The 12,019-nt window shown below is 56.9% G+C and overlaps 1 protein-coding gene across 1 annotated transcript; it reads right to left on the minus strand.

Moving 5' to 3' along the window:
- Positions 1 to 878: 878 nt before the first annotated feature.
- SLC4A1 (solute carrier family 4 member 1 (Diego blood group)) lies at positions 879 to 11,711 on the minus strand. The gene is made up of 18 exons (XM_070388854.1): positions 11,681 to 11,711; positions 10,623 to 10,687; positions 9,588 to 9,768; positions 9,360 to 9,495; positions 8,817 to 8,940; positions 8,582 to 8,663; positions 8,238 to 8,434; positions 7,560 to 7,770; positions 7,151 to 7,357; positions 6,854 to 7,002; positions 6,545 to 6,739; positions 5,272 to 5,445; positions 4,736 to 4,825; positions 4,062 to 4,228; positions 3,316 to 3,569; positions 2,086 to 2,255; positions 1,812 to 1,988; positions 879 to 1,128 (listed from the first exon to the last, which is right to left on the minus strand). Exons 1-18 carry the CDS (start codon positions 11,694 to 11,696, stop codon positions 1,048 to 1,050), a joined length of 2,676 nt encoding a protein of 891 aa, XP_070244955.1. The 5' UTR covers positions 11,697 to 11,711; the 3' UTR covers positions 879 to 1,047.
- Between the last annotated feature and the right edge of the window lie 308 nt (positions 11,712 to 12,019).

A 12,019-nucleotide genomic window follows, 5' to 3' on the forward strand; every position in this document is an offset into this window, starting at 1 on the left:
TAGGTGAAGTACAATGAAAGCTCTGAGAATATACAAGGTATAAATTACAAACCTCCCTCTCTCCCCTTTCCCATCTCCTCCCTATCTTCTCGTCCTCTTCCCACCTGCCTCCAAATCAAGAAGACTGTACACTGCCCCCACCCCCAACCCCAGGGCAAGGTCTTGTCTCAGTAACCTCTGTGGCCACAGGGTCCAGGGCCTTTGGTATATGTTTGTGGAATGAATGAATGAGTGAATGAATGAGAGCATGGGAGAGAGAGCAAGCACTCAGGAGTCCTGAGTCCCAGCCCTGACTTTATCCTCACCTGATCCTTGCTGTTACCAAGATACCTCCTCCGCCCAGAGGAAGAGGGTCCCAGTACGAGCGGAGAAGGGGAAGAGAGGGACCAGCAGGCACATCTCTAAGCCTGGAAAGGTGGCTGACTGAAGTAGACTCTGGTCTCAGAGGTCAAATTCCAGCTGCATGGCTCAGGAGCTGGGTAACCTTGGGCAGGCTTGAAGAGTGATGACTATTGTCTAATAGTCTGTTCAGATTATACAGAGCCCTTTTTTCACATTTATCTTTGGTGCTCAGAGACCATCCTGTAATGTGGGTAGGATTATCAATATACCCACTTTACAGATAAGGAAGCAGAGGCTGTAGAGGTCCAGGGACTTCCCCAGGGTTATATAGCAAGCAGGATTTTGAATCCCCCCCCACCCCCCACCAACTCCCACCTTGTTACTGCCGCTGTCTGTGCCTTGAGGAGGTAGGACTTAGATTTCAGTCTTCCAGGCCAGGACCCTCAGGTAGCAGTGTGGCCCAGGAGGGGCTGCACAGCAAATCCTCTACTTTGGGCCTCACTGGTCATTTCCATCCAGAAAAGCCAGTCTACCCTTCATGCAAAGCTTCCTAGACACCCCTTCCTTCCCCGACCCATGTCCCCGGGACTTCAACTGCTGCCCACCGGGCACCTGGGAGTCCATGAGGTGCCCAGGAACTTCTGCTTTTCTTGGGAGAACGGGAAGTGCAATGGTGGAGGGGGCTCTGGGGCCCAGGCTCTCCCCTCACACAGGCATGGCCACCTCATCGTATTCATCCTGACCATTCTGCTCATCCAAGTTCAGTTTGACATCATCAGCATCCAGCTGTGGGAAGAAGGAAGGACAGAGGGTGAGCGGCTGAGGGGCCACGTGAGCCCTCCCCACTGCACGGAGGCGCTTCTGGAGTCAGCAGAGCCTGTCTCTCCCTGAACCTGGGTCAAGTCTCCCATCCTGTCCTTTCATCCCCTAGGGATGGTCTAAATGAGGAGTTTCCTCAGGGTTAGGAACGCCCGGGAATCTGGTCCCTGGTGGGGGAGGGCCTCCAGAAGGCAGGCAGGAGACCCCTTCATGTGGGCAGTGCCGCAGTGACCTGTGTCACGTCGTGGAAGCATTCTGGGAGGAGTGACTGGCCAGATGGTTTGGAAGACCAAGGGCTAACTGCTCAGTGGTCAGGACAACCCACAAGCAACGCATCCCGTGAGCCTCCTAGCCCTCTCACCAGCCCTGTCACTGTTCCTCTCTTTCCAGGGGAGGATGCCTGAGGTACAGAGCAATGAGGCCACTTGCTCCAGGTCACCCCCCAGGACATGGCAGGGCTGGGATGAGGAGGCAGGCAGGATACCCAGGCCTTGATCACGGCGTTCTTCTGCCTTCCTTAGTTCCTAGACCCCTCCCCCTCCCACATTCTCCCAGTGCCACTGATGACCCCTCTCTGCCCTCTGCCTGGAGTTGTGCCCTCTGGTCAGAGGAAATGCGTGAGGAAGACAGGCGTGGAAGCAGAGACTCACAAGCTTGAGCTCCATGTCCCGGAAAATGAATGGTAGCAGGAAGCGGCGTAGGGGCACCGTGAGGATGAGGACGAAGGGGAGGGCCAGTGAGATTTGTTTGATGCTCCTCACTACCCACAGCACCACCAGGCAGACAATCTGGGTGATCGTGAACAAGTGCATGCGCCAGGTTTTCACCTGCGGGCAGAGGCTGGGGTCATCGCCTGCCCGGCCTGGGCACCCAGACCCCCCACCCCACCCCACCCCAACCTGGGCATCCAAGACAGCCGCGTACCCTCCTGGCGTAGGGCACTTCTGGGTAGTACTTGCGCGGCTTCAACAAAAGCAAGACGCGGTCAAACAACTGGATGCCACTGAGGGATGTGACCCCCATGTAGAGGAAGATGCCGAAGAGCACCGCCAGGGGGATGTGGCGGAGGACGGGTCCCATGAGGATGGACACGCCTGCGGGGAGAACCACGCGCTCTTAGCCCCCAAGGATCAAGGATCGGCACCAGCAGGGGCTGAGGAACGAAATCACAGGGATTATATGGAACTCCTTCTGTGGATCCTCTTTTTTTTTTTTTGGCCATGCCACATGGCTTGTGAAATCTCAGTTCCTCTACCAGGGACTTGAGCCTGAGCCCACAGCCATGAGAGTGCCGAGTCCTAATCACTCGATGGCCAGGGAACTCCCTAGATCCTATTGATAGATGTTATCCCCATTTTACAGGTGAGGAAACAGACGCAGAGAGGGGAAGCAACTTACCTAAGGCTACACAGCTACTAAGTGCAGAGCAGGGAGACAAACTCCTGCCTGCCTGAGTCATAGCCTACTCCTTTAGTCGAGGGAGTTACGGAGGTCAGAGAAGCCCACCTTTCCTCCTACCCCAGTCCAGAATGCCTCCATCACCCTCCACCTACCCAAATCCCAGGTCTCCTCCAGCTAACATCAACTTTGCCTCCTTCAGGAAGCTTCCCTGGCCTCTCCAACAGTGACCATGGCGCTGCCCACACACGGAGCCCGTTGGACTCTGGGCTGCTCCAGAACTCAGACCCCTGACCCTCTGTCTTCACCTCAACCATCCCCTGCTCCAGGAGCCCTGCTTTTTGTATCAGTCACAGAGTGGCTGAGCTGGGGAGACCTCGGGCATCTAATGAACCCTCTCTTGGTGCAGACAGAGAAACTTGAGGCCCAGAGATGAGATGGGATGCCTGGTCAGCAGCCAGTCAGGGCTGGAATCACAGGTCATTGAACTGTTGGAGAAGCTCTGACTGCAGGGTCTTGTCTAGAGAAGTTTCTAGCAAGTGGTCCCCCCACATGCCCTGCACAAATGCCCATCTCAGTGCCTGGGGTATTTCCTCCAGAATTCCCTCATGTGAATAATTGACTCTAGGAAGATATGGGCAGTGGGTGTTTGGGGAGACCTGGCTGCAGGGCCAGGACTGGAGGGACACTGGATGCTAAGGGGCAGAGCCAGCAGGGTGGTGGAAAGTTTGGAGAGTGTGGCCAGTCTTCACTCACCCACGAGCACAGCTACCAGAAGTCCACTGATCCGCTGTTCCTTGACTCCCTGAATCTGGGATACAGCCCCTGGAGTGCTGTCCTTGCTCATGACAGTGAGGGCATTGGCATGGGTGACAGTGCGCACCGTAGTGGCGCTGAGCCAGGGCATCCCAAAGATGGCACCCACCCCACCCATGCCTATGATCAGCAGCAGGTCCAGGTGGAAGCCAGAGCCCTTGACCATCTTGCGCTCCGGTTTACTGATGATCAGCCTGGGGGTGTGGAAGGTGGGGAGTAAGCAGGGCTCTCCTTCACCCCAACCGCCCTTCACCCCTCTTTTCTTCCCCAGACTTGGGTCCCTCTGCTTTAGTTTGTCCTTCGTTGCCCTTCTCCCTTGGAGTTCCATGCTCCACCCCTCAACCCCCACCCCGTCTTGACAGTAGAGACTCTAAGAGCAGAAAGGTCTTCCTCATCGCCACAAACACCCGCCAGCAGTTCTACTCAGAAACTGAAGAAGCGTACACTTCAGAAAACCTCACCAGTGCAGGCCCTTTCCAAGATCCAGCACCTAATTTTACAGTTTTCATTTTATATTCTTTTTCTTAAAAAGCACCCCTCAAATAATGTCATGTCAGGTCCCACAAAATCTGGACCTGCCCCTGCCCACCCATCATTCCTCTGAGCGCTTAGTCCCTTGTCTGCTTGGAGCTTGTCCCTTTCTCTGCCTCCGACCCTCCCAGGCCCCATCCCACCCTGGCTCTTACGTGGTGATCTGGGACTCAAGGAAGATGAGAATAAAGACCAGCAGGGCAGGCAGGGCAGAAGCAAACATCATCCAGATGGGAAATTCGACATGTATGCCTAGTGGGTGGATAAGCCAGTCTCGCTCCGTGGGGTTAGATACAGAGAGGCCTTCAGGTACACTGAGTTTCTGTGGGATGAGAATGCTGGTGAGAACACTTGGGGGTAGGAGGATGGGGAAAGGTGGGGACCGAAGGAGCCAGGGTCCTGGGCACTTGGGAACTTACTTATATTGAGCATCTACTTTGTACTCCATAACTGTACTAGGCCCTTTACATACATTTTCTCATTCCCTACTTTATGGATGAGGAAACAGGATCAGAGAAGTTATGTAGCTGGCTCTGCATCGCACAGCTATTTGGCGGCAAAACTGAGATTCAAAGTCAGGACAGCCTGGGCTCCAAAGCAGATCCTTTCCTATCACCCTGGATTAAGAAGTAAAAGGAGGCCACCTGACCCAGGCCCTTGCTGCAGCCAGAGGGGTCCTGAGGGGCTGTGGGAAGAACACGGGGCTCCCAGGGGAGGCAGGGATAGGGGAGGGGTAGTTCTAGCTGGCTTCAGGCGTGGGAAAGCGGTTTGGGGGAGGGGGCATGCTGGGGGAACAAAATAAAGTGGCGGGGTGGGGAGAGAGGGTCACCTGGGTGTAGGTGTCCTGGATGAGGGCATCCACCATGACCATGATCAGGATAGAGATAGGAACCCCGAAGTCCCCAATGAATCGTCGCAGCTGAGGGCAGGTGGAGGGGCCAGCGGTCAGTGCCCAGTGGCGTCCCACCTCCCACCTTCCACGTGGCCCCACTCCTGCCCCATCTTCACCAGGAGGCACCCACTCTTCTCAGGGGGTCCATCAACATCTAATGACCTGTCCTGTGCCTCTACATACCTGCCTCCTTTCTTGTCCCCCTGGCCCAGCTGCACCCTGGCCCCACAGCTTCTCCACCCCCTTCAAAGAACTATCCTTGGCTCCCCACTTGGGTCCTCAGCCTGGATGTGCTGAGAAAGGGATTGTCTCAAGGGTAAAATCCTACGTGATGAGGGGGCCAGCAGAGCTTGGAATTGGAAATGGAAATCTAGGGTAAGAAGGGGAAATGATGGCACTGGGAAAGCTGAGGCGAGTGCCTTGGAGTTGGATGAGGCAGTAAAAGCAAGGACAGGTGGGGAGGGTGTGCTGACCTTGCCAGGGAAGTAGGAGCTGTTCTTGAACTTGCGCAGCATCATGGCGAGGAAGAAGGTACCAGCCATGAGCACAAGAGAGAGGAGGGCTGTGTTGGGCAGGGCGGCCTGAGGTTTGGGTGTTGTCAGCACATCGTGGTCATAGTTCTTCTGCAGTGGATGATCCTGGAAGATCTGCAGCAGAAAACCAAGGCATCCTGTTCCTTCCCATCCATCCATTCTCCAACCATCATTTATCTATCCATCATCCATCCCATGCATCTCTGTATTCACCATTTATCTCTCTATTCAGCATCCATTCACCAATCCATCATCCATCTACCTATCTTATTCCTCAGTTGTCATGGAAACAGAGAGGCAATGGGATTCCACAGCTTGGTTTTCAGGACTGAGGACCAATCTAGGCTTGGGTGGGACAGACCATGGAGGAAATGAGTCGTCTGTGTGTGTGTGTGTGTGTGTGTGTACATGCAAGCAGGGCCTGGGAACCATGAGAAGGCTGGAGGGCAGGAAACAAGTGCCAAGGAAGTTTCTAAAAAGACTTGGGCTCCAAAGACTTGAAAACTGAAATACCCATCAACCAGCAGAATCAGGGGTAGACGTAAAGTGTTCACCCTTCCTCCATATAAAATGGAGACCCAGAAGTAGGCATAGTTCAAGGTGACAGAGCTGAGGAGGCGGGGCACGTGCTCTGCAGGCCCTATGGTTCTTAAGGGCGATAGCAGGAGAGGGAGCGGCAGGGTGGGGCTCCAGAGCCCCCAGGACCTCTGCTACCATGCCATGCCTACTCGCTCCAACATTCAGTCTCACACACGTGAAAGTGCTAAGTCGTGGCCAGCTCTTTGTGACCCTATGGACTGTAACCCACCAGGCTCCTCTGTCCATGGAATTCTCTAGGTAAGAATACTGGAGTGGGTGGCCATTCCCTTCTCCAGGGGATCTTCCCAACCCAGGAATCAAACCTGGGTTTCCTGCATTGCAGGCAAATTCTTGACCATCTGAGCCACCAGGGAAGCCCATTAGTCACTGTCTGTGATTATACACATGGGCCGTTGCATGCAGAAGGGCCCTCTCATGCACAGTCATGGTGAGAATACCAGCCCACAGACAGCTGGTGTCAACATGGATGTGGTCACAGTCACATTCCGTGAAAACATGGCCACATAAATGCCAAATAGACACTAGTGCAATGACACCCACAGTCACATAGCTTGTGCACAGTCACACACACACACACAGACGCTCACGCCTCTAACACTCCTGCAGCCCTCACCGTGACCAGCTTGTAGAAGGTCTCATAGATGAAGATGAGGGAGATGAGGAAGGAGAAAATCTCCTGGGTGTAGCGGGAGATGAAGCGGACCAGAAAGCTGCCCTCGAAGGCCACCACCAGCACCACCAGCAGGATGAGCCAGAAGCCAATCCACACACGGCCCACAATGTACTCCAGGTTGTTAGTCTGGCAGAACTGTAGGGTGGTCAGAGGGAGCTGGGGTCAGACACATGGGCCCAGGCACCATGTGTTAAGCAGGTGGGGCTGGGGGCCAGTTACAGGGTCACAGTGGGGCCAGAATACAGTTACCGAGTAGAAGGCTTCCTCAAACACAAGCAGGGGTCCTGAGAAGCCCAACACGAGCAGGGGCTGAGCCCCCAGCAGGGAGAAGATGATGCCCTGCAACGCAGTGGAGAGGAGCAGTTCCGACACCCCTATCATATTCTCGGTCTTGTCTCCTGTGGGTGGAGGTGTGGTCAAGGTCAAGATCATTTCACGGGTAAGCTGACATAGGGGTCCAGGGTGTCAGATCGGGGCAAAATCAGGGCTGATACGTAGGCCAGAGGGTCAGAGGTGAGGGTTAGTGGGACACATGGAGACACTGACCCAGGAGGCCGCCGAAGGTGATGGCGGGGGTCAGGGCGGCAAAGTAGATGAAGATGATGGCAGACAGGACCTGGGGGCTCAAGGCATCTGTGATGTCACTCAGGTAGCGGGGGTAGCGGCGCCGGATGTCACGCACCAGTCCCCCGAAGAGCTTGCCTGTCCGTTGCAGAGGGTCTTCTGGGGTGTCCCCTGGACCTTTCTTCACATCTGTAGTGGAGACCATGTCACAGAGGATTGAAGGGGGAGGTGAGGGGAGAGGGGAATCGAGGAGGAGATGCCTGATGGGAATGGGGTCATCTGGGAGGCTGGGAGGGATGAGGACAGGGAGAGGGGAGCCAGGGGCTCACAGGGCCATGCTGGGGGTCTGGGGGCTCAAAAAAACTTGGGCTGGGCAGGGCAGGGCAGGTACCTAGGTCCTTGAAGATACTGGGGTCGGGCTTGGCAGGGCTGGGCAGGTAGCGTCTTCTCAGCAGCTCTTTCTGCACAGGCACCAGACTGAGCAGGGCCTTCTCAGAGGGGGCATCCAAGGGAGGCAGCACCAGACTGCAGTCAAGAAAGCCCTCCAGGGACTGGATCAGCGTCTCCTTGCTCTGGGCTAGGTATGCGTCATTCCAGAACACCTGAGGGCAGGAGAGAAGGTCAGAGCCACTAGGACCTGCTGGATTCAGGTCCACAGGAGTCCACAGCCAAGGCCTCTGGGGATCAGAATCCTTTCACCCAGCTCCTGCCAGCTGAGATCTGCTTTTCCTGCCCTGTCCTTCCACCCATCCACTCTCTACTGAGAAAGGGTAGACAGGGCCCTCAGTGGGGAAAGCAGAAAGAACTAAAGTGAACCAAGTGGCTTGTAGCAGACCAGATGGAACAAGAGCAGACCAGGCCAGCCGTAACCAGGTAGAAGCAAGACAGAGAGGGCCAGACTAAACCAGGCCTGATCAGGCAGGGCTAGGCCAGAACACGGGCCTGGACCCCCCTGAGCAGACAGGATAGATCCAACGGAACGGGCCAAACTAGTGATGTTAAAGTAAGCCACACCTCCCCTGCCACCCAGGGCCCCCGGCTCCCCCGGCCCTCACTGGCCCCTCCTCACCCTCTCCGACATGAGGGTGGCGGCAGCTCTGCCCAGCTGGGTGTAGTTGATGTTGGGGCCCTCGGGTCCCAGCAACACAATGAGAAAGCGCACAGGCACTGCCGGCTCCTCTGACCCCTCTGGCTTTGGCTCCGGCTCCATCGGCTCCTTTAGCCTCACAAAGCCCAGCACTGGCCGCTTTAGGAACCTGGCACAGCCTGGCAGGTGGACGAAATGGGGTGCTGAGGCCCGTGGGGGAGGTGGGGGGCATGGGGCAGTGCTGGTGAGGTTCAGGCTTATGGAGGGGCAGGAGGTGGAAGCAGGTAGTATGCAGGGATGAGGGAAGGAGCCCACTGGCCACTTACCCACAAGCACCAGGGTGGCCTCCCAGTCCTGGGGACTCTTTCCCAGAATTTCAGGTGCGTGCCCTCTTGTGCTACCCTCTCCCTGTTGGGAGGAGGTGGTGAGTAGAGTCCTCGGCCACTGCGGACCCTGGACACCCGAGTGTCCCACCCCCTTTCCCCCACCCGCTCTCATTTAGAACCACATTCAGGTTGAGGGCCTTCCGACTCTCCTCACATGGCCTCGGCACAGCCTCACCTGTTCACAGAAGAGCTCTGTCTCCAGTGACGGATGCTGTGGGAGCAGAGGCTCTGAAGCGTCCCCAGAATGTGTCACAACCACAGGCTTCACACCCCCCAGGGCCTCCATGTCGCTGGCGTGGCTGCAGGGCACACAGTGGACATGGGCTGAGTAGGCTGCTCAGGCCGGGCTGTTAGCAGAGTGGAGACTGGGACTCACTAGCGTCAGACTAGAGAGACCTAGGGGTGGAAGGAGAATCGGCCTCCTCCGAAGGATGTTGTGGTTGTAAGCGGGTGGCCTCAGTCTGAACTGACTAGGTAGAGCCAGAAGAATGGATAGAGGGAGGGACTTTAAGAGTCTGTCCCCCTGGGGACCAGTGGCCCCCAAAACTGAGCATGGAGACATGGTCACTGCCTGAAAGGTGTCGGAGGCAGGAGCCATGGTGCAAGAAAAGTGGGACCCAGCCTGGTGGGGAGGGGCTCCCGCAGAGAGCTTGGGGCAGGTGGGCTGGGGAGATAGGCCCTGTGGGTGTGGGGTCCAGGGCCCAGCAGGCAGGGGCACCTGTGTTTTAGCAGCAGGACCCGGAGCAGATTGTCTTGGTCGTCTGGCTGGATCTGCCCCTCGAAGGTAAACCTGTCCAGCAACTGGTTGGCCACTTCAGCCAGGGATTTCCCCGGCAGATCCAGAAGGACAGTACCTGCAGGCAGTGGAGGGGTGAGGTGGCTGGCCCTGCCCCGCCCCCCTCCCCCCAGCAGGCTTTACATGCAGAGCTGCAGAGGGTTCACCCACCCTTGGCGAAGGCTTTCTGAAGCTCCAAGAGGCTCCAGAAGTTGAGGTAAGGCAGGTGGGGGCGGCCCCAGATCCCATCTTTGCCCAGGTTCTCCTCCAGCCCCACCCAGCGTGCTGTTTCCATCCATTGTATCTCTTGGTTCTTTTCATCCATCACCAGTTCCCGCAGTTGCACGCACACCTGCGGCCCCACAGGCTTGAATTAGTTCCTCAGGCCCAGGGCAGGGCTGTAGGGGGGAACTGGAAGCCCAGGGCACAGTGGGCACTTGGCAGGCCCTGAGGGGTATTTGTCAGAGGCCCAGGGTCCTGGGGCACTCAGGACAGAGGCTGAGCTCAGAGGGGACCGTCAGGGGCTACAACCTGGGGGTGTAGAGTAAGATGTGACACGTGGGGAGATGCTTGAGGGTCCCCCACCTCTGCCTCTGTTCCCCAACTTCCTGACCAGGCTCTTCCCCCCATTTCAGAGGCATTTGAAGATACTCAAAAGGGGTGCTAGAGTGGGCTTGGGAGAGGAGAGGAAAGCCTTGGGACCCGCTGGGTCCGTCTCTTGCCTCTAAGATTTCTGCGTGGGCTCGGCGTGCCCTTGGGTTTCCATGAGGCCAGGGGCCCACTCTCAGGGGCCTAGCTGAGGGCAGACCCAATTTCCTAACTGGCTACACAGTCTGGTGCCCAGCAATGACATGGGGGGCCTGGGGAGGGAAATCTGGGTGGAGGAGAGCATGCATGTAATTCTGTGCTTCTCCAGGGGGCACCTGACAGCCCGGCCCGGGCCAGCGGACCTGGGGGCTCAGACCTCCAGTGGTCAGTTTACCTCTGTCCAGCGAGCTCCCCATGAGTGCAAGGAGGCCCAGGTCTCCCCGCTCACCGGGAGATGTCCTCTTCTACCTATTTCCCAGGATGCCCGTTCCTTCTCTGTTCGTGGAGTCTCCGCATCCCAAAGCTGTAGCTCTCCCTCCGTTCCTCCCCTCCCCTGGTAGAATGATGGGTCCCAAGGGCAGCTCAGGAAAGAAGGTTGGGGGAGGCTGGGGTGCTCACCTTGTGGGTTTCTGGGTGTTGCGATGTGGTGTGGTAGTCCGTGTCTGTCAGCTGGGTGACCCGAGCTGAAAACCCCAAAGCCAGTTAGCGATGCCCCCAGACAATCCCCCCACGACCCTCCTGCCCCATCCCCATGAGATGCAGAGACCACACAGGATGACGCCTCTCTCCTTCTCGTTGCCCCTGGCTGGGACCCTGCCCCACGCCTGTTCCTGGCCCAGACTGGCACTGTCACTCGCCATCTGAGCCCTGTGGAGGACCCCTGGGGCTCATCCCCCCGCGCTGACAGGAGGGTCATCTCCAAGGGGACTGGGGAGTCCTAAACAGCAGTTCTCTTCCCCCTCCTGCTACCTTCTGGGACCACATTCCCTTTTTTTCCCACCTGCCTCAACAATCTCACTGGCCCAGCAGCTTCTCACCACTTCCAAGCAGAGCTCTGGGAGCCAGGGTGGGGGCTGCCTTTATACTGGCCCCCACACCCTTTAGCCCTCATTTCCCAGAGGGGCCTCTTATCTCCTGTATCAATTGCCAGCACTTAAGTCCAGTTGACAGTAAACAGGTCCCCTTCCAGGGCTCCCCAACCAAGACCTTGGACAAGCCCAGGAAGGTTTCCTCAGGTCTCTCTGCCCTGAGGATCCCCGCAGCCCCCCATTTTCAGGACTTCTGGACTTCCAAACAGAACAATGTTCTCAGAACAGGCCCAGCACCTGGCCCGGAAGCTGGATGGGCACAAATGGCATGGGGGCTCATGTCCTCGTTCCAGACAAGGCTGACTGCCCGCTCACAAATCTACGGGGCACAGTAATGGGTGACTGGTCCTGCCCTCCCACTGCCCCTAGTCACCTCCTGTGATCATTTCAAACAAAACTCTGTTTATCCTTCAATCAGCCAGGATTGTGGGAGAACTGGCCCTGGGGCTGGGCTGGTGGAGAGGGGAAAGAAGGCAAATACAAACTCCCCACCTGTCAGTGATAGGGTTCAGAGGGTTCAGCAGCTCATCCCAACAGGAGAGCTGGAGATGGGCTCACCTTCTGCCTCCTCTTCCTGAATTGTGTCACCTTCTGCCTCTTCCATTGGGATACTGACGGAATCATGGTCTTCATATTCCTTTTGCTCTAGAGTCTCCTCCAGTTGATCTTCATACTCCTGTGAGAAGCTGCCATCAGGGCTGGGCTGCAGGGGGCTCTGAAGGTGGGAGTCCAGGGCTGGGTTCCCAGAGCCCCCAGGTAGGAGCCCTGCAGACACCACCAAAGACTCACCTCCGGATCCCCCATGGCGCTGTCCTGATTGTTCAATTGTCTGCAGTGATCTGAGCCCCCAGCATAACCCACACTCGGAGTTCCTGTGGTGGATTGGGGGGAAGGTACAGGCTGGGTGAGGCATGGGGCAACCTGGGG

Source organism: Bos mutus, chromosome 19 (genome assembly GCF_027580195.1).
Source record: "Bos mutus isolate GX-2022 chromosome 19, NWIPB_WYAK_1.1, whole genome shotgun sequence".
NCBI classification, from domain to species: domain Eukaryota; kingdom Metazoa; phylum Chordata; class Mammalia; order Artiodactyla; family Bovidae; genus Bos; species Bos mutus.